This window comes from Rhinopithecus roxellana, chromosome 3 (genome assembly GCF_007565055.1).
Source record: "Rhinopithecus roxellana isolate Shanxi Qingling chromosome 3, ASM756505v1, whole genome shotgun sequence".
Taxonomy (NCBI): Eukaryota; Metazoa; Chordata; class Mammalia; order Primates; family Cercopithecidae; genus Rhinopithecus; species Rhinopithecus roxellana.
This window is the reverse complement of record NC_044551.1, coordinates 167,353,350-167,379,296: the sequence shown is the minus strand read 5'-3', so window position 1 is coordinate 167,379,296 and position 25,947 is coordinate 167,353,350. Positions and strand designations below refer to the sequence as shown.

Below are 25,947 nucleotides of genomic sequence, written 5' to 3'. Positions count from 1 at the left end.
CTGGCCTTCTTTTTTTTTTTGAGACAGAGTCTCACTCTGTTGCCCAGGCTGGAGGGCAGTGAAGTGATCCTGGCTCATCACAACCTCTGCCTCCCAGGTTCAGGTGAATCTCCCATCTCAGCCTCCCAAATAGCTGGGATTACAGGTGCACATCACCATGCCCTGCTAATTTTTGTATTTTTAGTAGTGCTTTGCCATGTTGGCTAGACTGGTCTTGAATTCCTGGCCTCAGGTGATCTGCCCGCCTCAGCCTCCCAAAGTGCTGGAATTACAGGTGTGAGCCGGCCAAGCTTTCAATTTCTGTCAGTCCAATAGGATTCAATTGGGTCTTTTAATTTTTTCATTTTTCTGAGACCAGGTCTCACTTTGTTGCCCAGGCTGGAGTGCAGTGGCACCATCATGGCTCAATGCAGTGTCAACCTCCCATGCTCAAGCAATCCTCCCACCCCAGCCTCCCAAGTAGCTGAAACTACAGGCATGCACCACTATGTCTAGCTAACTTTTTAACTTTTCTTTTGTAGGGATGGGGTCTTGCTGTGGTAATCAGGCTGGTTTCAAAATCCTGGCCTCAAGTGATCCTCCTGCTTCCACCCTTCTAGAGTGCTGGGATTACAGGTTTGAGCTACCATGTCTGGCCTGAATTGAGTCTTGTTTTAAATCTCATCCCTCCAATTTCTAGTGAACTTGAGCATCTTTTCACTGCCAGTATCATCTCCTCTGTGAAGAGCTGGTCCTTGGCCTTGTCTATTTTTTTTCGGTTGTTAACTTTTTCTTTCTTTTTTTTTTTTTTTGAGACGGAGTCTCGCTCTGTCGCCCAGGCTGGAGTGCAGTGGCACGATCTCAGCTCACTGCAAGCTCCGCCTCCCGGGTTTACACCATTCTCCTGCCTCAGCCTCCCAAGCAGCTGGGACTACAGGCACCCGCCACCTCGCCCGGCTAGTTTTTTGTATTTTTAGTAGACGGGGTTTCACCATGTTAGCCAGGATGGTCTCGATCTCCTGACCTCGTGATCCGCCCACCTCGGCCTCCCAAAGTGCTGGGATTACAGGCTTGAGCCACCGCGCCCGGCCTGGTTGTTAACTTTTTCTTACTGATCTCTAGGAGTTCTTTACATATGAATTCTGAAGGCTACCTCTTTCCCATATGTGTGGCCAGTATCTTCCCAGGCTGTGTGTGGTGTTTTTGCTTTATGTTATGTGCCGTTTGTTGAACAGAAGTTTTTAACTTTTATGTGGTTAAAGAGAACAGCAAAAAACTGTCTGAGGCTCATGTAAGCACCAGACTTATGACACCCTTTGTATGTCTCTGTCTGTTTTGTGGGGGTTTTTGTTTTGTTTTTTTAGAGAAAGTGTCTCGCTCTGTTGCCCAGGCTGGAGCGCAGTGGTATGATCATGACTCACTGTAGCCTTAAAATCCTGGGCTCAAGTGATCCTCTCACCTCAGCCTCCTAAGTAGCTGGGACTACAGGTGCGTACACCACTACATCCAGCTAATTTAAGAAGATTCTTAGAGATAAGCTTTCACAATGTTGCCCAGGCTGGTTTCAAACTCCTGGCCTCAAGTGATCCTACTGCCTCAGCCTCCCAAAGTGCTGGGACTACAAGTGTAAGCCACTGTGCCCCGTCCTACTTGGCTTTCATATCTACAAAGAGCTTCTCCTTTCACGATCTTCTGAGTCCCACAAGGCCCTGGGAGGTGGCAGGAACAGAGATGATCATTCTTACCACACAGATGAGAAGGCAGAGACCCTGTCACAGCATCCCACTGTTCTGCCTCCTGGCACCCACTCTTTCCTCTTCTAGTAGCTGGCCCCTGCCTTTTCTCTTGAGGAACCTCATTCCTCACAATCTCTGTCCCTGTGGTTTGGATGGGGTTGACACCAGAGCAGGTACAGGGCCTAAGCCTGGCCAACCAGAGCATTTGATTTCCTAGGCCACAAGGATGGCATGAGGCTTGAGCTGGGCCAGTGAGAGCACTGTCCTATCTAGGACTTGGTTAGAATGACTGAGAAAGAGGCCATTTCTACTGGTAAATTCTACTTGAAGATGAAGTCAGTATAGAGGAAAGCAGATCCGAAGACAGAGACCTATTCCTGGCAATGTTTGAGGCTGGATCCAGCCATGCCTGAGACCTTCTACTCCTCAGGCCAGCTCAAGGTCTGGTTCTGGATCTTCGGTAACAGAGTCCTGACTAATACTGACCTAGTTATTGTGGGAAATCAAAGAGCCAAGACCTTTGATCTTGAACCATCATTACAAGTATAAAGAAGTACAGAAAAATAAGGGCCTCCCAATGCTATATTTATCTTTAGGTCTCAGTTTCCAAATCTGTGAAGTAGGGATAGCCACCCTGTCTCTTCCATCTCAGCTAACTCTGGCTTCTTCAGTGCCTCCTGGGCCTCTTGGGTGAAGTAGGGCACCCTGGCCCTCCTGTTCTGACCCCAAGGACCTTCTGAATGGGAGGCCAGGAAACAGTAGACGTGATAGAAATAATCAGCATAAAGGAAAACTAACATCAGCTTGAAGCCGCCCTAGAGAAAACTGGATGTGGTAAAGACCACGGCAAAAAAGAGAGAACAGGGAGGAAGGAAAGAGAAAAATCTGACCCTATCAGCAGCTACAACTGGAAATTAGACCTGAAAAAAAAATGAGTTAAATCTTTGGTGCAAAATTTACACATTAAAGGATAAACTCTGCTAAGAATAATTTCCATAACAATGAAAAACTGGAGAAAATCCTAAACATCTACTGGAACCATATGGAGATCTGCTTCAAGAATTAAATGGATTTCGGGGCATTCGCCTCTGGAAAATACTTTCTAGACAAAACGTCATTGATACTGATGTGTTTCTGAGAACATTTCTCAGCATCCTGTGGGTCGAAGCCTCCTGTGCGCAGCCAGAGCCGCTAGCCCTGTAGGCTACATCCTGTTTCAGCAAGAACAGGTGACGGGCACCAAGGAAAGGGGCCCAGAGCAGGCGCAGGGTGGCTGGCTCAGGGCCCAGCCCACTGCCCCAGGCCACTCACCGTGGTGATGAATCTATACAGTGGCTGCCGTCTCTCTGTGTACTTGACCGTGATGGGGCTGAGGTCGTAGCGGAACCAGATGGCAGGGATGATGCGGCCTGTGTGGCTGTAGGCGACGTATTCCTGGGGTAGAGGATATGAGAATCAGAAGTACAAACTGTGTCCCAGGGTGGGTGGGTCCCCCAGTAACCTTCCAGAAAGGACTTCCCTCCCTCTCTGCTCCACAAAGCCCGACTCCCCACTCCCTCTCTCAATCCCTTCCCCTGGAGGCCCTGGACTCTGCTGTGCACAGCTGGGCATTTTTGACCCCCTTGGTTGTTTAGAAATTGACCATGTGAGCTGCAAGCAGCACCAGAATCAGAAAATACATTAGAAAGCAGAGCTGTAAAAGGAAAAGTGTAATTGTTGGCTGAGTAAAGGCCTATGGCCTCCTTCAACCCCTAGGCCATGCGAAATCCATTCATTTATTCAACAATGGTTTGCTGAACGCCTCCACTGTGGTGGTCTATGGCTGGCTGCTGGGGACCCCAAGGTGAGCAAGTCCTGCCCTTTCCCCAGAGGGAGTCACAGTCTGCAGAAGGAGGAAGACATAAGAATATCCCTAACACTGCGACATCACGCATGTTGGATGGAGGGTCATGGAGAGTTGAGGGGGCCATGAACAAATGAACGAATGACCCATTCACCCAGGAGGCATCTGGGAGACTGGGGAGGGGACATTCTGAGCCACACATGATGGATAAGCAGGAGACCCGGTGTGTGTGTGTGTGTGTGTGTGTGTGTGTGTGTGTGTGTGTGATGGGTGTAAATGCCGTGTGGGGAGTGCACTAGCTTCTTCAGAGGAATGGACTGAACTGCAAAGCCAGAAGGCCCCGCCCTGCCACCAACCTTCCCAAGAATGCACACAGCAGGGACTAAGGCTACTAAGGGGCTGAGCTAACAGTGCGTCCTTGGGCCAGCCCCTCCCTCCCTCAGGGACTTGGTTTCCCCATCTAAACACTGATGGGCCTGGGATGATGACCCCTGGGATCTCTCCAGTTCAGGCACTTGAAGGTGCTAAAATCTGCAACAACTGGAGACCATATTGAACCACTGGGGTACCCCCAACCCCAAATGCTGAGCCTGAGGAGCCCAGGCCGCTCCAGAGGTAACACTGAGCCCTGACCTCCCACTGGGTCACTGCTGCCTGCTCCCAGGGCAGAGTGCGGCTGCAGCCACAGGGAAGCTGAGCAAGCTGTTTGGCTGCTCGGCCTCACAAGCTGTTTGGCTGCTCGGCCTCGCCAAAGCACTGGGAAAAGGAGCTTTGAGTAAGGGAAGATCAGCTTTCTCCAGGAGAGCTTCTGGGGTAGGTTGACTGTCTGAGTCACAGCCTTGAGCCGAGGGACAGAGAAAAAGAGTGAAAAATAGCAACAGTATCATTTACCTAAAGGTTTTTATTTTTTGGTGGGCTAGGCATTTTTGAAAACATTGCCTCACGTGACAGCAATCTTATAAAGTATCATCTCCATTTTATGAATGAGTAAACTGAGGCACACAGTGGCTATGTGACATGTCGCGGGTCAACAGCTAGTGAATGTCTGAGCTGGAATTTGAACTGCAGTGTGGTCCTGAGCTTGCATCTGTGCTTTTTCATCTGTTAGTTGCTATGAGCATGTGAGGGTTACAATGAGATGCCCCTTGTGAAACAGTGAATAAAAGAAACAGAGCTCCCGGGAACATCCATTTAGGGCGAGTCAGAACAGAGGGACTAAGTCACTGGACAGAGAGCAGCTCGCAGGTGGGCAGACTCACAGCCCCTTCCTTAGACTGAGGCATGAGGTGACCAAGAAGCCAGGCTCTGGAGCTCAAGGAAAACCTGTTCTAATCCCCACTCAGCCACTTTATAGCTCTACAACCACCTCTCAGTGCCTCGATGGCCAAATCAACAAAATGGGCTCAATAACAGTCTCAACATCAGAGCTGTCATGATGATTGAGAAGATGGAAGAAGAGAGCTTAGCACATCTAGCCCCCAGGAAGTACTCAATGACTGACAGCTATGCCTCCTATTATTGTTATAATTAACTGAACTAAACAGGTATCACTTATAAGGGGTTTGGGCAGCCTTGGAATGGAAGAAAAAGGACAGTCCAGGTGGTAAGTGGGAAAAACCCATCCACCAGGGTCTAGCAGGGGCATCTTAACCAACAGGCTTCAAGTATTCATGTCCCATTGGTGTGGTGCCCCTGGGGAAGCCCAAGGCTGTCTTAGCTTGAGACTACTAATTTCTGGGCCATCCCACTCTGCAGACTCTGACCATGCTCTGCTGCCCACTAAGGCCTGGTGTCTTCTCCATGACTTTGAGTGTTGGGGTCCTGGGGACACCTCTGTCAATCAACAGCAAATTAATCAATAGCCATCTTGGTGTGACTCAGCAGCCTCATGAGTTTGGGTAAAGTGCCTGTGCTCTGAGAGCAGGAGTGTCTGTGTGTGTTGAGCACCCTGGGGTCTGTGTCTAAAGGACCAGGACCTTTGTAGGACGGGGCCTACCTGCTCTTTCTCAAACCCTATCTCCTGGTAGATCTGTTCTCCTTGACTCTGAGACTGCCACATGGCAGGGACTAGGCCTTTCACCTTTACCCAGAGACAGAGCCTGGCCCAAGCTAACCCCCAGGAAAGGCCTCCAGAAAGGAACCGGAAGAAAGTGCGTCCGTGCAGCCGCCTGTCGTCTCTGCTCTCCGTCAGCAGAGGGCGCCGCCGCACAGAGCTCGGCCCAGCCATCGCTCGCGTACCTTGTTGGCCACCGTGTACTGGTAGGAGTACCGCTGCTTGCCACTCTTGTCCTCATAAACCGTGGGTACAATCTTCAGGATGTAGTCGTGGGAGGCCAGGGCTGCGGGAAGGACACAGCAGAATGAAGCAGGGGGATGGGCACTGCCCGCTGACAGCTCTGTGCCATTTCAGTCCTAATCCTAAACCCCCGGGCACAACAGGGGGCTCATTCCCCACAGTTTTACCACCAACCAACTGCTCTTCATCTTCTCCCCTTGGACACCGGGAATTGGGAGACTCTATCCATCAGGATCTTCCTCCTGCACTGTATATACATTATTAAAATTCTGGAAACAACCCAAACGTCCATCGACAGAGCAACCATGAAAGAGTGAGTGTTGGCCGGGCGCGGTTGCTTACACCTGTAATCCCAGTACTTTGGGAAGCCGAGGCGGGTGGATCTTCTGCAGTCAGGAGTTCGAGACCAGCCTGGCCAAGATGGTGAAACCCCGTCTCTACTAAAAATTTAAAAAATCCCAGCTACTCAGGAGGCTGAGGCAGGAGAATCGCCTGAACCTGGGAGGCGGAGGTTGCAGTGAGCTAAGATCACACCACTGCACTCCAGCCTGGGCGACAGAGCAAGACTCCGTCTCAAAAAAAAAAAAAAAGTGGGTGCTAGGAGCAGCTATTCTCCAACAGGGAAAAGAACCAAGTCATGGATTGGGGGAGGGGGAGGCACTCTCTATCCATGTACATATATAGGAGAATTATCTGGAAAGATGCCCAAGGAACCATGGGCAGCTTTAGCTTCTGGGGAGGAAAGCAGGATTTGAGAAAGATCCCATTTCATTGTACAACCTCTGATATTGTTTGAATAGTTTTACTTTTAAAACAAACTATGTTTCAGTATTAAAAAGAAAAGAGCCTATCAACCAGAAAAACTGCACGGGAAAATGGGGAAAGAAAGCAACGGCAGATCGGTTCTTCCTGGATGGGGGAGCTGCTGAAGGCAGGGATGGAGCCTTACTCATCTCTGTGTCCCCAGAGCCCCGTGCAGGGCCTGGTACCAAGTGGACCGTGGCAAATGCTTACTGAATGAATGAACGGATGGAAGGATGACTGGACAGGGGCATGAATGAAAGCACAGATGAATCAGCTGCTGATAAGCATGAGGTAACTGGAGTCCAATGCTGGGCTAATAGAATGCTGGCCCAGAGCGGCCAGATATCACCCAGGAAAGGTATGAACTGTCCTGGGCCTTCTGGGATGCTTACAGGAAGCTCATGGGCCTTCCAGAATCTCGGGTCATGGACTACAGAGCTAAAATAACACAGCAATTTAGGCCTGGGGGTTCTAATCCTGGTCGCATAGTCGAGTCAGTCCTCTTCTGTAAGAAGGCTGGGGATGCAGACCGCATTCACTGCCTTAACACTCCCTCCCTGCCCCGACACTCCCTTCCTGTCCCTTCCTGCCAAAGCCACATCTCAGTAAGCAAAGGAAGTGCTTCCTGAATTGTTCTGAGTGAGTTCCTCTGAAAACCTGAGAAAAGTCCTGCAGCCGCAGAGCCAAGTCCATGAAGACTCCAACATCTCTCTGTTCAACCCTGTAATGGTTCTCAGATGTCAGAAGCAGTCGAATCATTTGGACTAAAGGACACCTGGACCTCTTTCCAGGAGCAGCCCACTAAATGGGTCAAGGGTGGAGCTCAGTATCTGCATTTTTAAAACAAGAGCCAAGACCACGCTTGACAGTGGTGTCCAAATGCCTATTGCCCTAGGTTAAAAATGTGAAGAAATGAAAAAGTGAATGCCTTATCAAAATCACCCCTGTAATATTTCTTGTTAAAACTTGTACAAGGCTGGACATGGTGGCTGACGCCTGTAACGCCAGCACTTAGGGAGGCTGAGGTGGGCAGATCACTTTAGGTCAGGAGTTCAAGACCAGCCTGGCCAACATAGTGAAACCCCATCTCTACTAAAACTACAAAAATTAGCCAGGCGTGGTGGCACACACCTGTAGTCCTGGCTACTAGGGAGGCCGAGGCAGGAGAATCGCTGGTTGCAGAGAGCTGCCACTGCTCTCCAGCCTGGGCAATAGAGCGAGACTCCATCTCAAAAAAAAAAAAAAATTGTACAAAACACAGGTGATCACCAAGGGCAAAAAAAAAAAAAAAAAAAAAAAAAAAAAAAAAAAAAAATCACCCATAAATTCACCATCAGAAAACTATGGTTCACATTCTTACATATAAACTGCCAGACATGTTTATATATACATTTATATTTTCCTAAAATAGCACCATACTGTATCTTTTTGTAAGAACTGAACATCGTGAACAACTTTTCAGGTCTAAGACACAGAACGTAAGCTCCGTAGTTTGTTTTATTCATCTCTCTATCCCCAGAACCTAGCCCAATGCCCAGCATATAGTAGGTGCTCAATAAATGTTTGCTGCCTGACTGCCAGCAAGGTCCTGACACTCCTCACTCATCTTGGGCAGTTATCATGCTCAATCAACCCCCTATGCCTGAATACTGACGTGGTTCCTCATTTTCATTCTTACAAACAATGACCTAATGAACATTATTTTCCTAGATCTTTGTACACTCTCTTAATTATTTCCTTAGCTTACTCTCCTATGAGTACAACTGATGACTCAAAGGCAATGACCATTTTTAAGGCCTTTGATACAATTTGCCAAGTGCCCACTGGAGACACTGCAGTTAATTACACCCATGTGGACTCCTTGTGAGTTGACCATTCCCAGAGACTGCTGGCTCCAACCTGGTCTAGGCTGGCCCACATTCCCTTCAGGCTCACTCCCTCCTCCCCTACCCACAAAATCTTCTTATGGAAGAATTCAAATCTAAAACATAGGTAATCGTGTAACGGACTCCCACGTACCCATTTCCCAACTTCAGCAATTACCAACATATGGCCAATCTTGTTTCATCCCTATCCCGCCACTGGAGTGGGGCCCAGAATCTGCATTTTTAAACCAGCAGCCCATATATATGTGTGTGTGTGTAAACTTATATACACAGATACACACACACATATATATGACAGCCCATATTATGTGTTACATATACATGACAAGCTGGTTTCATCCCAGTTATGTCATTTGGGACCAGTTAAACAATTCAGTGTCACAATACCAGACACAATTTGATATAGGAAAGGTTCTCCTTAGATTCTGCCCTAGGGAATCTCGTTCCTGAAGTTAGCTGTTGATGACAATGAAGAGAACGGCCAACATTTATTGAGCACTCACAATGTGGCAGGCCGTGTACTAAACTCTGTACACGCATCTCATTAATCCTCATGGCAAGGCTTAAGGTGGAGAGGATTCTTCCCACTTTACAGATGCAAAAACTAGGGCTTAGCAGAGTTAAATGACTTTCCCAAGACCACAGGGCTGGGAAAGAGTGGAGCACGACAATGGGGGCCAAGGTCCTCACGACCGCACTGCACCACCATCCGGCCAGAGCTCTTCCACAGTGGCCTCCAGGCCTCTAATAATCGATTATATACCCACTATACCCTGGGCACAGGGCTGGGTCCTGGGGACAAAGCAGTGGGCAAGGCAGAGTGCTATGTTCTAGCTGGTGCAACAGCCAAGGGCAGCAGATGACTGGGAGAACAAGGTGATTTCAGAGAGTGGTCTATGCTAGGAAGAAAAAGCAGGTTTGTCCTTAGGAGTGGGGGTTACATTAGATAGGGTGACCAGCGAGGGCTTCTTGGAGGTGGTGGCATTTGAACTGAGACCTTAAAGCTAAGAAGCAACCCCCACAGCAAGACTTGGGCACAGAGGGACCTACAAAGGCAAAGGCCCAGTGCCGGGGACTGAGCTTGGGAGCCGAGGAAATAAAAGCCAGCCCTCCCCCGGCTGTTCATTGCTTGATCTCATACTTTTCTCTCTTCACTTAAGTCAGCCTGAGATGACTTTCGTCACTAGCCCTGGAGAAGGCAAGGTTTTCTGTCCACACCTTCTCTCTGCTTGCACACTCTGGGCTTCTTAGCTTGATCCTTTTTCCTGTCCAGCAGCTGAGGCGTCCATCATAGCTGTAAACATTTGTGGATGGCCAACGTGGGATGGCATGTTACCATAACACAAAACGACAATGACCATAGCACCACACCAAGAATCATCTACCTCTATTACAACCAGACATTTGCATTCAAATAAGGAGGTGCTGCCGTATACTTATCCATTGCTGGAGGCAGCATGAATGGGAACCAGACACAGCTGGAAAGCAATCGGGTAACACAGCGCCAGCCCTGTACATATCAGAGGCATTACTGCCACGCTGAAACACCAAAAACAGTAGATGCTTCCAGTGAGAAGACAATGCCTTAGAAAAACCAAGCAGAGCCAGGCACAGTGGCTCAAGCCTGTAATCCCAGCACTTTGGGAGGCCGAGACGGGCGGATCACGAGGTCAGAAGATTGAGACCGTCCTGGCTAACCCGGTGAAACCCCGTCTCTACTAAAAAATACAAAAAAAAAAAATAGCCGGGCGAGGTGGCGGGTGCCTGTGGTCCCAGCTACTCGGGAGGCTGAGGCAGGAGAATGGCGTAAACCCGGGAGGCGGAGCTTGCAGTGAGCTGAGATCCGGCCACTGCACTCCAGCCTGGGCGACAGAGCGAGACTCTGTCTCAAAAAAAAAAAAAAAAAAAAAAAAGAAAGCCAAGCAGAGGGGGACAGATCACCTGAGGTCAGGAGTTCGAGACCAGCCTGGCCAACGTGGTGAAACCCTGTCTCTACTAAAAATACAAAAAATTAGCCAGGCATAGTGGCGGGCACCTGTAATCCCAATTACCCAGAGACTGAGACAGGAGAATTGCTTGAACCTGGGAGGCTGAGGTTGCAGTGAGCTGAGACTGTACCATTGAACTCTAGCCTGGGTGGCAGAGTGAGACTCCATCTCAAAAAGAAAAAAAAGAAAGAAAGAAAAGCAGAGCAGAGCTGCACGATGGACAACTGCGCTCCCATTACAACTGGAAGCTAAGAAAATCGTGGCGATATAATAAGGTCAGGTACAAAAAGCAGACAGTCAACTGCGATCCATGCCTTGGAAAAAAAGAAAAGTGACTTCTGCTTATGGACAAGGATTCACAGGGACACAGAAAAATGAGGTTTGATTTGTCAGGGGGCAGGTCACAGAGGAATGTTTTCTTTGCCTTGGATCCCTGACAATGGGAGAGCAAACACATTTCAGGAAACAATAAGAAAAGACGTGGATTAAAAGGTGAGCTCAGGTGAGGAAATAAGAAAAATCCAGGTACCCTGTGCAGCAGTGAGTCTGCAAGTCTGCTTGAGCAGACAGGCCTCCCGGGCCCATTCTGTGCACGTGTCTGAGGCCATGTGAGCTCATGTGTGTTGGTGTGCATGCACAGGTATGCATTCTCTCCTGTCTGTGTGTGGAGATGTGCTGTTTTCTTTGATCTGGGCCAAGGTGCCAGGGAGCTGAGGAGGATGAGGACTCTAGGAGGAGCCACTGTCGATGGGAGGAGTTTGAGCAGGAGGAGAGTGAGGTGTGGGGGAGGCAGCCATGTGGTCAGAACTGACTGGGCCACCCACAGACCTGTTCTCAGGATGCGACCCGGAGCCAGAACAGATTCTGGTTCTGCCGTAGCTCCCTGTGGGATCTTAGGTAATTAGTTCAACTAAGGATGATGCTGCTGTGATGACAGCAACAATAATGGTAATAGCTGGGATCCACTGTGTGCGTGCGTCTGCTGTGCCAAGGGATGGCATGTACCTTCCCCGGGACAAGCCTTCTTCCTTCTCCGTCAGATGGGGCTGGGTCTACCTTCCCACTGGCTAGCTGTGGGAATGGCGCGTGAGCAGCCTCCCTGCCTTGGAGTGGGTGCTGGACAGGCACCCCCACCCCTCTGCCCTCCCCCATCCCTGCCTGCTGTACTGGGCATCTTGGAGCAGAAGGCTATTCCCAGCAGGGATACATACGGTTGGAGGTGAGTCTGTCTGCTCCCCCGAGAGCATTGAAAGCTCCGTGGACGTTCTGGACCTGTGGAAAAATTCAGCGAGGGATGGTCCCCAGGACACCTCCACCTCCAGGCCTGGCCCTGGTTGTGGGGGATGACCAGGTGCCACCTGGTCTAGGAACCCTACCAGTATGTAAAAGGGGGCTCCAGCAGATTTGTGGCGAGCAAGAGGCAGCATGGGCCTGGCACACAGTAGGCACAAGCTTGTTTCCCATCTCTAGCACCTACTATGTGCTGCTCTGTCCTGGCCCCTTCATAGAATTTCATTTCATGCCCCAAATGATGTATGATTGGGCCCATTTTACAGAAGAGCAAATCAAGGCTTGGAAAGACACCAAACTTGCCCGGCTGGTAAGTGGCTAAGCTAAACTCTGAAATCAGGTCTGTCTGACACTAAGCTGGACTCTTTCCATGAAGCCACACAGAAAATTCAAGTGAACGTGGATTCTGGGTCCAGAAGGTTTCTCCTGAGATCCCAGGGTCTTCTGAAAGGTCCATAGAGGAGTCCACGCAGGGGTGCCCCAGCGTGTGGGCCCCCCATCATGTCTGCTGCAGAGAACACACAGCAGTTGTGAAGAGAACCCTCCTCCGGGCAGCAGGGTGGGCTGCTGTAGAGTGGGACTGAAAACCACATCCCACCTTTTCTCTGAGGACAATGGGAAACCAGGTTGGCCTCAAGGAACATCTAAAGAAGGACAAGGCGTATCTGGTAAATGGAGCATGCTACCACGGGCATAGTTAACAGGGGTTATTGAGCTAGACACCCTGGAGGGCTTCCTGGAGGAAATGACATTGACACCAAGATCTGGAGGAAAGTGGGAAGTTAAACTGGTGAGCAGCATGTACAGAGGCTTGAGTCTGGAGACAGGCCCACATGGCCCCCAGGAGGAAGGAAGTGAGGTGTCTGAATAGAAGGAAGGAGGAGACATCAGAGAGGTAGGTGGGGACATGATTCTGTGGAGATGGCCACTCCAGGAGCGGCGGGCAGCAGCAGGGAGGGTGGCGTAATCCCTGATCTTGGTCTCAGGAGGCTGATGTTTACTGAGCACTTCACACAACTGCATGTTCTCAACAAGCAATTCCTCAACACCTGGAAGGAGCTGCAATTCCTCAACAAGGAAAAGGAAGTTTGTCTATTTGCTCTCTTGAGACTGACCATGAGAAGGCTTCATTTCTAACCCATGAGAACGGTGGTTACGGAGACAACAAGGCTAGAATGTTCTCTTCCATTGTCATGTGTCATGGCTTTATCTCACATTTATTTGTACCATTTATTTTTATTTTTATTTTTTATTTTTTTGAGAGGAGTCTTACTCTGTCAGCCAGGCTGGAGTGCAGTGGCACGATCCCGGCTCACTGCAATCTCCATCTCCCGGGTTCAAGCGATTCTCCTGCCTCAGCCTCCTGAGTAGCTGGGATTACAGGTGCCCGCCACCACACCTGGCTAATTTTTGTATTTTTAGTAGAAACGGAGTTTCACCATGTTGGCCAGGGTGGTCTCAAACTTCTGACCTCAAGCAGTTCGCCCGCCTCAGCCTCCCAAAGTGCTGGGATTACAGGCGTGAGCCACCACGCCCGACCTGTACCATTATTTGATTAACATCTGTCTTCCCCTCTAGACTGGAAGCTCCAGGTGAGCAGGGACCATGTTTGTCCTCACCGAGGTATGCAAGACCTGGAACATGGTAGGCACTTCATACATATTTGTTGAATAGATGGATGGACAGAAAATGAATGGATGGATGGGCCCTAAGCTAATTTTGTACTTTTTTTTTTTAATCAGATTTCCAACCCACTAATGACTAAACTTGGGACCGTAGTTTCTGTATCCTTCTGTTTTGCCCCTGCGCGCGGCAATGCGAGACCACTGCTCCTCCCTCTTCAGCTCCTCCTCTGCTCCTCTCCCCTCTACCCTGCCTTGGTCTGGGCCCTTCTCTCACTTCCCTACCTATAGTCTTGCTTCCTGGGTCCATCTTCCTTGCTGCAGATGGGTGCTCTGAGTCACCAACCAGACCTTCAGTCTCCACCTTCCACAATCTAACATGGGTCTCTCACACCCCACACACCCCACCTCCTGGCTCCCACTTCAGGCAAGTGTTTCTGGGCCCTCTCAGCTGTCGAGCGAGCCCTTGTGCCCTGGGCCTCTGGCATCTCGGCACAGAACAACATACCATGCCACTTACGCTTACTGATCCATTTTTCTGAATGTAACCTTGAGGGTCTTTCATATGAAAACCACCAGCTGGGTGCTATAGGAGAGGGGTGATATTTGAGACACCCCCTGCCTAGGACCCATTTCCCTGTTCTGTTCCTGGTGAAACCCTTCTTACCCTTCCAGGCTTGACTCAGATGTCACTTTAAGGGTAGCTCTTCCTTGTCCCCAGAGAGGACAGAGAGCACTGGGTGACACAGCCCCAGAAGGCCCACTCCCAGCCATGCCATCTCGAGTGTCCCCTGCTCACCTGTAGCGTGTCCCCAAAGGAAAGCTTGTGGATGACATGCGTCATGTCCGGGTTTTGTGGCTGGGCTGTGGCACTGTGTGTGGACACATGGAAGTTGCCGGGGACCTGGGGGAGAAATGCTGAGTTTCAGGAGTCTGGTCAACTTCTCTAGGGGGTGGAACACTGGGGCTTCACCCTGTGTAATCCAGGGAGGACACTGGAATCAGGCAGATCTGGGTTTGGATCCTGCTTGTATCATTTTCAACTGTGCAAAGGAGTCATCCCATCTCTCTGGGCCTCAGGCTCCTCATCTGCAGAATGGGGGCACTACCATAGCTTCCGAGGGTGCTGCCAGGATTATCTGGTGAGAGGGGGCATGTGAAGTGCACATATGGGCAACGGGCACAAAGCCAGGACTCATGGCAGCTGCTCCCCCTCCAGCTCTGTGGATTCTGGGTGTCTGACCCCACAGTGGGCTGGGGGATGACCTTTGAGCTTGCAGACTAATGGGGCTTCCTCGGACTCCATATCCCTATCATTTCCTAACCAAGTTTGCTCCAGTGCCCTAGACAGGGGATCCCTGATAGACAGACTATGGTAGCCTCATCTCTTCCCCAGGTCTCAAGCCCTTGAGAGCCAAGCCAGCAAGAGGTGCCAGATGAGTATTTATAGAACGAAGGATGCTGGTGACAGCCATGTGGCAGAAGCCACCTCAGCTTCTCCCTGTTTCCGCACAAAGTCCCTCCTCCTCCTCCTCCTCCTCCTCCCCCTCCCCACCGCCCAGATGCTCAGACTAGAACTCTTGGTATGATCCCGGAACCCCCGTCTCACTCCCGACATCCCATCCCTCAGCTGAAACCCTGTCAGTCCACCTTCCAAACACACCTGGCACCTGACCTCTTCTCTGCTGCCCTGGTCCAAGGTCGTCTCTTCATGGAGAAGAATGGCAGGCTCCTCCCTGGGCTCCCAGCTTCCACGTTCTCCACAGCCTGGGCCTTTCCCCAATAATGACTGGTAAGATCTTTTTAAACCCTACATCAGATCTTACCACTCCTCTGCCCAGAACCCTCCACGGCTTCTATTCTCTCAGAGTCCAAGTCCATGTCCTCAGGGTGGACCACAGGCCACATCTGGCCACTGGTCAAGCATCATGTCCCCACCTCCTGGCCTCCTGCCACCATGTCCTCTGCTGCTTCCTGCATGATCTCCCTGCTGTGCCGGGAACAGCATCCAGTGTGGCTCCATTTCAAGCCTTTGTGCCTGACCCCTTCCTGGGACCCTCTTCCACATGGCCCTCCCTCGGCCCCTCAGGGCCCAACAGAGAGGCCCTCCATGTCCACCTGTGCACAAGAGCATCCTGGCCCCCATTCTCCATCCCCTTACCTGCTACAGCCTCTGGGATCACCTGCCATCTCATACCCATCTGCTTCTCATCTGCCTCCTTGCATTAGCAGGTCCACACCCTGCTGCGCTCCCCAGACTCCGACACATAGCAGGCACTCAATGAACACTTCTCGAATGAATGAACGACTAAACAACACTGAATCCTTCGACTTTGTGATCTGATAATTCCCATTTTACAGAAAAGAAAATGGAGGCTCAGAGCAGTGAAGAACCTTGCTAAGGTCACATGTTGAGAGCTGCAGTCTGAGCTCACGTCTGTTGGACGCGCTGCCCCCCCTCTGATGCTGGATGCCATCTACCTCCGCAGCCTGGGCTGAGGGCCACATGGCGCCAGTCCTTCAGGAGGTGCCAGGACTGGGGAGATGAGCAGACAAGAATCTGACCTTGGCCAAGCCCCTGTGACACAGACTTGGAACAGACAATGAGACTCTGTGGGATCCACCCTGACCCAGAGGAATCTGCAGACCATGGGGGTTACAGGGAAAGGCCCCCGGCTCAATGGAGAGTGCAGGCTATATTCAGGGAGGGCTTCCCAGGGGAAAGGACATCCTGTGCTAAGGCTCTGAAGATGAGTCTGCATTACTCAGGAAGAGAGGGAAAAGCATCTGGGCAGAGGGAACAGCACGAACAGGTGCAGAGTACAGAAACTGCCCAGCATGCGGGCATATCTAAGGAACTAAAAGAGTCTGGTATTATTGAACTCCAAATGAGATGGGGGTCGGGGTGCTGGCAGCAGCAGGAAACAAAGAGGCACAAGGGAGGAGTTGGGGCTGTTTATCAAAGGCCTCCAAATGCCACACTAAAAACTCAGGGGTTACTTTATCCCAGCCCAATGAAGAAGAGTGTGCGAGCTGTGTCCGAGGAGGGAATACAGCTTTTTACTGTGCAGCAGCACATCGAAGTCTGACTTTGTAAGCATGTCTGTTTCAAACACAAAGCTGCGGACTTCCTGCAGGAATATCCCTACTTCAGCAGGGCCTGAGCCTGTGACTGACAGGGAAGGCATCAAGCTGACAGCCCGCGGCCTCAGCCTCAGCAAACTCGCAGTGGAGCATGCCGCGGCCACAGTGGAGAAGGGACACTTGCTGGGTCAGGAGCGGAGCAGAAACAACAGCGTGGCAAGATCTCCCTCGAGGGACAGCATCACCTGCTTCAGGGACCCAGTAACCCATGGTAGAGCAGTTGCTCTGAGTTCTACACGTGGCCTCAAGCCCACCCCACTTCCTAGTTGGGGGGCCTTAGGCGAGGTCAGTAACCACTCCATGCCTCAGTTTCTCCATCAGCAAAATGGGCATAAAGCCAGAAGGTTACCGGGAGGATTCATGGAGGTGATGCACGCAAAGCAGCCCGCAGCTGGCCTCAGGTCAGATTTGCAGGGTGAATACGTTTGTCATCAGAGCCAACCAAGAAGGGCCCTCCCGGAAGAGGGAACACTCAGAGGCAGGGCGTGAGGGAAAGCCCACTTTGGGTTTTAACATTTATGCCTCATTTTCACTGATAAAAATAATGCCTGGGTACATTTTTATGATAAAACAGTCACGAGACACAGTCAGACTAAAGACCCTGTTGCTGACCATCCCTGGGAGTAAGAAACCCATAGCCATAAGGCGTGTGTCCTCCCAGAGTTTTTCTACGCGGTGACACAGGGCCTCCCGCAGATCGGGCCATGGCAGAGTTCAGAACTGGGATTGGGGCCTGGGCCTCGTGCTCCTGGAGTGAAGTGAGTCAAGAAGGCTGACCCCTCAGCACCTGCCACCCTTGCCGAGCCCTGCAAGGCTGTGACTCAGGAACCCACTCCCGCTCCACACCAAATCCATCACAGGTGGCTGACTCATGCCAGCACATGCTGGGCTGAAGAAAGAAACAGCAACGCTTTTAGAGCCTGTGACTTAGGAACCTACGTCAGTGTCTCTGATGGATTTTAAAAACATATAGCTGGAGCCAGGCCCCATACCCCTCACCCCATCCTGTCCTCCTCCTGCAGGGCTGGCTGATGAAACGAGGTCACCGTGGGGTCTCAGGTGGGGTTGCCGCTGCTGCTCAAAACACGCAAACTCTGACATCTGGCTGCTGGCCAACCTCCTGGGGGCCGGATAAGGAGGCCATGGGACAAGTCTCAGCCTGATGCTGGGAGAGAGGTGTGGGGGCTGGCTGCTGACCTTGCCGTCAGCACACGGACACCTGTGGCTTCTTTGAGCACCTCTTGATGGGCAACTCCTCAAAGGCACAGATCGTTAATGAGGGATAGTGGCTGGACTGGGGTAGGAGACGGTCTCTACTCCCTCCAGGAGTTTGGGGCAGAGGTTGTGACCCAGGGCACAGACACAGTTGGTCATGACATGTGTAACCAAGATATTGGGAGCAGCAGCCACAGGTAGTGGGCTCAGGGCCCTGATGCTAGGCTGCCTGTGTTAAAATCCTGGCTGCGTGACCTTGACCAGGTCACTTAATCTCCTGTGCCTCAGTTTCCTCCAGGCTACTGTGAAGACTAAAGGAGTTTGTATGTGGAAAGGGTTGGGTAAGAACCCAGTACGTGGCAGTAACACGGGTTTAAGAAAGGCTGGTGTGAGTCTTTCACAGACTCCCTGGCACTCTGCTGACCAGAGAAGGCCCATTTCTTGGACACCCTCCATGTGCCTTTCACAGGCGCACTTGTAGGGTGTGTGCCAGCTGATGAGGTCATGGAAACTTTGCACTGATGGGAGATAAGGCAGGCCAGGATGCCTGTCCAGTCTCTACTGCAGAGTTTGTTCATGTTTCACAGCCTGTGAGGTATTACTGTCTCCATTTTACAGATGAGGAACCTGAGGCTCAGAGAAGCTAAACTGCCCAGAGTCATTCAACCAGTGACCGTGGTAGCCAGGATCCTTGACCACAGGTCTGTCTGACCCCAAAGGACAAGCTCACCCAGAGCTGACTGGGGGCACCAGCACAGCCCATTCGAAGGGGAGCAGACTGCAGCCTTGGGCATGTTTGCCAAGAGGTGGGAGGGCTTGGTGGCGGGGCTGTCTCGTGGGTTGTCACTCCAGGTGCTTGAATAAGCACGATCCCTTCTTGATCACCATCTGGGGCATATATATTTTTTCAGCCCAGGTGGTTGCATCTCCCTGGGGGTGGGGGGCCCACAATGAGGAGGTGTGAGTGTACGTCTGTTCATCTGTGCATCTTCAGCTTCATCTTCAGTCTTCAGACAGGGCTTCCTTTGTAACTTTAGGGGTCTCCATCTCTCATTCTCCTCGTCATTTTCTTCATGGCTGCTTTATCAAAATTACACATTTCCTGTTTACCTGAGCTTTCCCCCCAACTATAGACCCCGGGCCACCAAAGGCGGGGAGCATGGCTGTTTCTCTCCCACTGCAGCCCAGCACCAAGCACAGAGCCAGGCATAAGGTGGACGCTCAGTAGCACAGAAGCCTGAGTGGAGTGGTTCAAGGGAGGGGCCAAGTCAAAGAGGAGGCACAGGCAGCAGCCGCAGTGTGATGAGGGGCGTGGTGGGGAGTGAATGTGGGTGGGCAGGGAAGGGGAGGGAGGACTTCCCCTGAGGGACCCACATTAGCTGAGGCCTGTGGGTGAGCAGTGGTTCCCCAAGAAGATGAAGTGCGGACAGAGGGAGGGTATGGAGGCCCAGCAGAGGTCCCCCGCCAATCCCCCCACCTGCCTGCGCGCACTATGAATCTCTCCAAGGCCTTAAACCCCCAACTGCGGCCTGCATCTGGCTCCCCTTGCTTCGTAAGGACGTGGATCCTGTAGCGAGCGGCCCCTTCACTCCCCATCATCAGCGTTTTCTGGAGCACTCTCTGCAGCACTGATCACTGTCCATTCCGGCCCTGCCTTCCTGAGCCTGGCAGCGCCAGCCCTGCTCTTTGATAGCTATACATATGTTCCTTTCCAGGCTGCAGGCTCCACCCAGCCTTTGCTTCCTCCTTCCTGTCTGAGTGCCCCTTCTTGCACCTTTTGTTACCCCCTCATCTCCCCACCTCGAAGTGACTGGGGGGAGGGGGCGCCAGAATTCAGTCCTCAAATTGCACTTCTCTCCACACCTTAGGTTCTTAAGGCTTTTGGTGCCACAGATGACCCTTTGCCAGTCTAATGATACCTATGTTTTAAATGCTTAAAATGTTTTTAATGCATAAAATGCATAGGATTACAAAGGAAAAAGACTATATTTAAATAGTAATTAAAATATTTTAAAAAACACATTTGAATATGCTGCTTTACTGATGCATCAAATAACAAGATCCAGTGGTGGGTCTAATAATTACTGTAATTTTTATTTATTTATTTTTTGAGACAGGGTTTCACTCTGTCACCCAGGTTGGAGCGTGCTGGTGCAATCTCAGCTCACTGAAGCCTCCACCTCCCTGGGCTCAAAAGACCCTCCCACCTCGGCCTCCCGAGTAGCTGGGACTACGAGCACGGGCTTGGCTAATTTTTGTATTTTTTTTTGTAGAGACAGGGTTTTGCCATGTTGCCCGGGCTGGTCTTGAACTCCTGACCTCAAGTGATCCACCCACCTTGGCCTCCCAAAATGCTGGGATTACAGGTGTGAGCCACTGCGCCTGGCCAATCACTGTAATTTTAAAACAGTGATGCATATAAACAGTCTCTGGAAATTATCTGCAACAACTGTAACGTGCTATAAATATCGGCAATTTCTGTTGGTGATGAGGTCCCAGGCACAGCTAATACTACTATGGTTTGTGGCCTACTTTCATCGCAGACGGAAATGCTAAACTTTAATTCGAGTTTAGCAAAAACAAAGACGTCAGTTTTTCCCCCATCCAACTTCATAGATCTCTTGCATTCAATCCCCTCTCCTTGGGGGTGTCTGTGGACCCCAGGTTTAGAACAAGGATCTACGGCCTCTCCCTAGGTAATCTTGCTTAAACCAATGCTCCTCAAACTTCAGTGGCATCAGAATCTATGGGGGGGGGGCGGCACTTGTTCTAGCACAGAGTCAGTAGGTCTGAGGGGGGGCCTGAGAATCTGCATTCCTAACAATATCCCAGGTGATGCTGATGCTGCTGGCCTGGGGGCTTGAGGAGCCCCCACTTTGAGGACCCATGACTTCCAACATCATCTGTTCACTGACAACTCCTACCTCAACATCTGTGGTCCAGAACCCCCTCCTGAACCCTCCACACCTCCAACTTCCAATGTCACCTCTCCCTGTAGACACCTAATGGGAACCCCAAAGGAAGCCTGAGTGGAATGAGCAATGCCCAGCCCTACCTCCTTCCCATAGAATCCAGGCTTTTCTAAGCTTCCACGTCCAGAAACAGGACCACCGTGGTTGTCAAGACAAAGATGTCAAAGGTTTCTCTGATTCCACATGTGCCCTCAATCCCGCACCCGATTCTTCATTAAGTCTTATTGACTCTACCTCCCTAATCCGACCACATCTCCCCAGTTCCACTGCCACAACCACTGCCTGCCACCCCCTCCAGCCCAGCCCCATGGAGCTGCCGAGCCAACTTTTTTTTTTTTTTTTTGAGACAGAGTCTTACTCTAGGCTGGACTGCAGTGGCGTGATCTCGGCTCGCTGCAAGCTCCACCTCCCGGGTTCATGCCATTCTCCCGCATCAGCTCCTGAGTAGCTTGGGACTACAGGCGCCCACCACCGCGCCTGGCTAATTTTGTTTTTCTGTGTTTTTAGTAGAAACGGGGTTTCACTGTGTTGGTCGGGATGGTCTCGATCTCCTGACCTCGTGATCCGCCCACCTCGGCCTCCCAGCGTGCTGGGATTACAGGCGTGAGCCACCGCGCCTGGCCGCGAAAGCCATCCTTCTAAGGCTGTGCTGTCCGGCAGAACTTTCCTCAGCGATGGAAGTGCTTTCCTTCTGTCTGCACTAGCGCTGCGGCCCCAGCCAGCACATGGCTTTGAGCACTTGAAATGTGGTTGATGAGAATGAATGCCTGAATTGTATATTTTATTTAATTTGAATTAATTTAAATAACCTTATGTGGCTGGTGGCAACCTATTGGATAGTACAGTTCTGAAGCAGAAATCTGATTACATTGCTTCCCTGTTTAACCCTCAAATGGCTTTCCATCACAACCACCATAAAATCCAAATTACGGGGCATGGCAAAGGTGTTGTGTGGCAGCTCATGGGCAGAGACAGCCCCCAGTGAATCGCGACCCTCAGCATCCCTGCCTCCTGGTAGTCCCTTCTCCTGAGGCCTGGGCTGGTATGAGACTCACTTTAACCCATAACACGCGGCACGTTTCTCCCAGCAACAGCTGAAACCTTAAGAAGGCCTTGTGGCTTCTGCTTGCAGCTTCTGCTTTAGCACTTAACGGAGTCCTGAACCATCACGTAAGAAGTCCACCCTGCTTGAAAGATGACCAGGCCTGGCCTTCCGCCTGCCCGCCAACGACTGTGGGAAGGGACAGCACATGCCCTCTCTAAAGGGGAGCACTGCCCATAGGTGCCAGGTCATTGCCATAATGGGAACACGGACCCAATGTAGTGAGAGCCTCTGACTTTTAAAAGCCAGAAATCTGGACTCTTGATCTTTTCATACTGGTTCTGATGCAGTTAAATGCTATACTGGACAAACATAATTTATCTTTGGGCTGGATGTGGCCAGTGAGTTTGCAACCCCAGCTCAGGTGTCAGGGACTGGAGGAAGGGCGTTTTGAGCAGAGGCTGCAGGAGGGACAAGGAGAAGCCAGGAGTGGCAAGTGGCTCAGTTTGCCTGGGGCTGGGAAGGGGAGCTGTGGGACAGGATTGCTGTGTGACCTTGGGCAAGACACTTAACCTCTCTGCGCCCCAGCATCCTAACCTGTCAAATGGTGCTGCCTCACAGCGTTGTTGAGAGACTCCACTGTGACAGTACCGAGCTTCGAGGAGGGCCGACACGTGCTGAGCAAAACCCTGCCAGCTGCCACCGAGTGCCTCGGCCCTCCCAAGGGCACTGTGCTCACCCACTTGACTTAGGATCTGAAGGTCCTGGTTCTGGGGACAAAACAACAGTGAACCTTGAATGGCCCTTCAGAGCTGACAAGGTACTTTCAAGCCCGCCTCGCTCACTCCCCTTGGCTTTATTCCTCATCTCAGCACTTAGCATCCCTGATGCTTTCTGGCTTGTAGACTGTCTCCCTCAACCAGAATGGCAGCCGCACCAGCCCAGGGACGCTGCCCCAGAGCTATCACCGACCCAGGCAACACAGAAGGTGCTTATTCAAAATTTTTTTTGAATGAATGAATCTGCATTAGCTCATATATTAATCCCCACACAAACTTTGTGAAGTGGGTGGTATCCTGATATTATTATCACTATCACATCCTCAGCCTAAAATGGGTCAAATGACTTGTAGGGGCCAAGAGGGGGTGGAACTGGGACTTGAACCCAGGGGTGGGGGCTGCAAATCCTCAGGTCTTCTCACCATTGTCTCCCTCATTGGGGAGAAGAGTAGCTCCTTCCTGAACCAGCCATCAGGGGCTTAAAACTCCAGGAAGCCTGGACCCCTGCATCCAGATTCTCAGCAGGGATGGCCAGGCAACTGGACACGAACCCTTGCTCACCGGGGGCTGTGTCGGGGTCAGGTCGAGTGAGTGCAGACCTCCACAACCAGTTTCCAGGGAGCAAGGAGACAGCAGGAATGGGGAGCAGGTAGAAAGGGCTGAGGCAGGGCTTCCGTACCTTGTTGATGCTGAACTGCCCCTCGAAGCGGCAGCCTGCCCCATTGTTCAGTGGGATCTTCATGGAGTTGTCAATGTGGCCCACTTCATGCCTGCCCATCTCATCCTGAATGTCGAGCCCGACTACTGCAGGAGCCAAAGGGATACAACAGTCACAAACCCAGAGACACAGGAGGATGGGGGCCAGCCTGTTCTCTCTGGGAGCCTTCATTCATGCATTCCAGGGACAGGCCGGGCTGGGGACCTCCAGGAGCTCATGGTCTGGGGTCCAAAGACTACAGGGGACAGGATAATGACTCTGCTAAATGTGAGGCCGAGGGGAGGCAGGGCATAGTAGGGGTCCCAGGGCCACCCTGGGGGTCTGCCATACTGGTCCTCTGAATCTGGGTTCTGCCTCAGGTACTTAACCTCTGGATGCCTCAGTTTCTTTCTTTGTAAAATGGGGGGTGACCATAATTGAACCTTCCTTGGAAGATTACGAGGATAAAATAATTCATAGGTGTAGCAAATGCTTAGGGTCTGATGGATGCGAGGTGGAAAGTGCTTAATAAATGTTAGCTCTTGGATCTCAGATAGTCTTTTTATTTATTTATTTATTTATTTTTTGAGACAGAGTTTTGCTCTGTTGCCCAGGCTGGTATGCAATGGCACGATCTTGGCTCACTGCAACCTCCCCCTCCTGGGTTCAAGCAATTCTCCTGCTTCAGCCTCCCAAGTAGCTGGGATTATAGGTGCCCGCCACCACGCCCGGCTAATTTTTTTGTATTTTTAGTAAAGATGGGGTTTCACCACGTTGGCCAGGCTGGTCTCGCTTCTGACCTCAGGTGATCCACCCGCCTCAGCCTCCCAAAGTGCTGGGATTACAAGTGTGGGCCACCGTTCCCGGCCCTCAGATAGTTATGGGGTGAATAGGCTCAGGCCCCCATCCATTCATCCATCATTCACTTATTCATTCACACATTCCTTTACCCATCGCCTATGCTACCAGGCCCTATGATAAGCACCAGGGATGCACAAAGGGAAAAGACAGGCCCTGCCCTCTGTCACCTCACTGTGACTCAGATGGCTTCCCCATCTGTAAAACGGGCAGGCCAATGCCAACTGCACCGCCAGAGATGGTCCAACGAGCCAGCGGTGAGAGGATTCCTGTGAACTATGGAAATGCAGGAATTTCCCTGGCAGGAGCGCTAAAAAGGAGGTGCCATACGGAGGAAGAACAGCTGGAAGCAATTTTAAAGAGGGCCAACCTTAAAAGGGAAAAATGGGAACAATTCTGTGCTCCTCGATGAGGATGGAGAAGTAAATGAGGACCCATCCACAGAAGGGAATGTGCTGGAGCCATTCAAAATGACCCTCACGGTCCACAGGACATGGGAAATGCCAATGGTATAATGTGAAGTTTAGAGAAAACACAAGCAGGTCCCCATTGCACTCAGCAGTTCCAATGTTGGCAGCCTGTCCTCTAGATACACAATGTGTGTCCAGATGTGTGTGCAAAGCTGCTCAGGCAACCTTATTTGAAATTGTGGCAATCGGAAGCAATTCAACTGCTTGTCACCGGAGCCAGAGGAACAGCCCTCTTTCCCAGTGCCGTGCAGCAGGTAGGTACAAAAAATTGGCTACATGCAGGTGCATGGAGCAGGCTCAGAGCAGATCAGTGGCTGAGTTATTAGCACTGGGACCTCGAGCAGGTTACTTAACCTCTGTGCCCCAGTTTCCTCTTCTATCACAGGCTTGTGAGGGTTAAAGAAAAGTAAAACAGGACTGGGCACAGTGGCTCACGTCTGTAATCCCAGCACTTTGGGAGGCCAAGGTGGGAGGATCACTTGAGGCCAGCAATTCGAGACCAGCCTGGCCAACATGGCAAAACCCCATATCCGCTAAAAACACAAAAAATTAGCTGGACATGGTGGTGGGTGCCTATAATCCCAGCTACTCTGGAGGCTGAGGCAGGACAATCACTTGAACTCAGGAGGCGGAAGTTGTAGTGAGCTGAGATCATGCCACTGCACTCCAGCCTGGGCGACAGAGAAAAAGTCTATCTCAAAAAAAAAGAAAGAAAAGAAAAGTAAAACAGCACTTACTATGTGCTAGACTTTCTTCTAGGTGCCTTTCATGTAAGAACACACCATCTTGGGTGGGCGCAGTGGCTCATGCCTGTAATCCCAGCACTTTGGGGGGCCGAGGTGGGTGGATCACAAGGTCAGAAGTTTGAGACCAACCTGGCCAACATAGTGAAACCCCATCTCTACTAAAAATACAAAAAATTAGTCAGGCATGGTGGCGGGCGCCTGTAATCCCAGCTACTCAGGAGGCTGAGGCAGGAGAATGGCTTGAACCCGGGAGGTGGAGGTTGCAGTGAGCTGAGATCATGCCATTGCACTCCAGCTCGGGCAACAGTGCGAGACTCTGTCTTAAAACAAACAAACAAACAAACAAACGAAATACCATTTAAACACCCCTGTGGGGAAGATAGTATTATCAGTCCCATTCTACACCTAGGGAAACTGAGGCACAGATACCTCACAGCTAGGAAACATCAGAGCTTGGAATGAAATCCAGGTGGATTTGCTTCTGAGCCCACACCCTTCAGCCATTCTGCTAAGACACCTCAAATCCCAATGCATTTAATATAGCCAAAGGATGCAGGGCAGGGCCTGGCCTGGAAGAACA

At 51.1% G+C, this 25,947-nt stretch overlaps 1 protein-coding gene across 2 annotated transcripts in view; it reads right to left on the bottom strand.

Moving 5' to 3' along the window:
• Nucleotides 1-25,947, bottom strand: part of ERGIC1 (endoplasmic reticulum-golgi intermediate compartment 1) — a 120,641-nt gene that overhangs the window by 14,521 nt on the left and 80,173 nt on the right. For both annotated transcript variants that reach the window (XM_030926932.1, XM_030926931.1), the window contains exons 5-9: nucleotides 23,276-23,400; nucleotides 14,244-14,348; nucleotides 11,744-11,804; nucleotides 5,797-5,897; nucleotides 3,027-3,149 (exon numbers count right to left, since the gene is read on the bottom strand). In XM_030926932.1, the coding sequence (XP_030782792.1) occupies nucleotides 3,027-3,149; nucleotides 5,797-5,897; nucleotides 11,744-11,804; nucleotides 14,244-14,348; nucleotides 23,276-23,400 (515 nt within the window). The remainder of the gene's footprint in view (nucleotides 1-3,026; nucleotides 3,150-5,796; nucleotides 5,898-11,743; nucleotides 11,805-14,243; nucleotides 14,349-23,275; nucleotides 23,401-25,947) is intronic.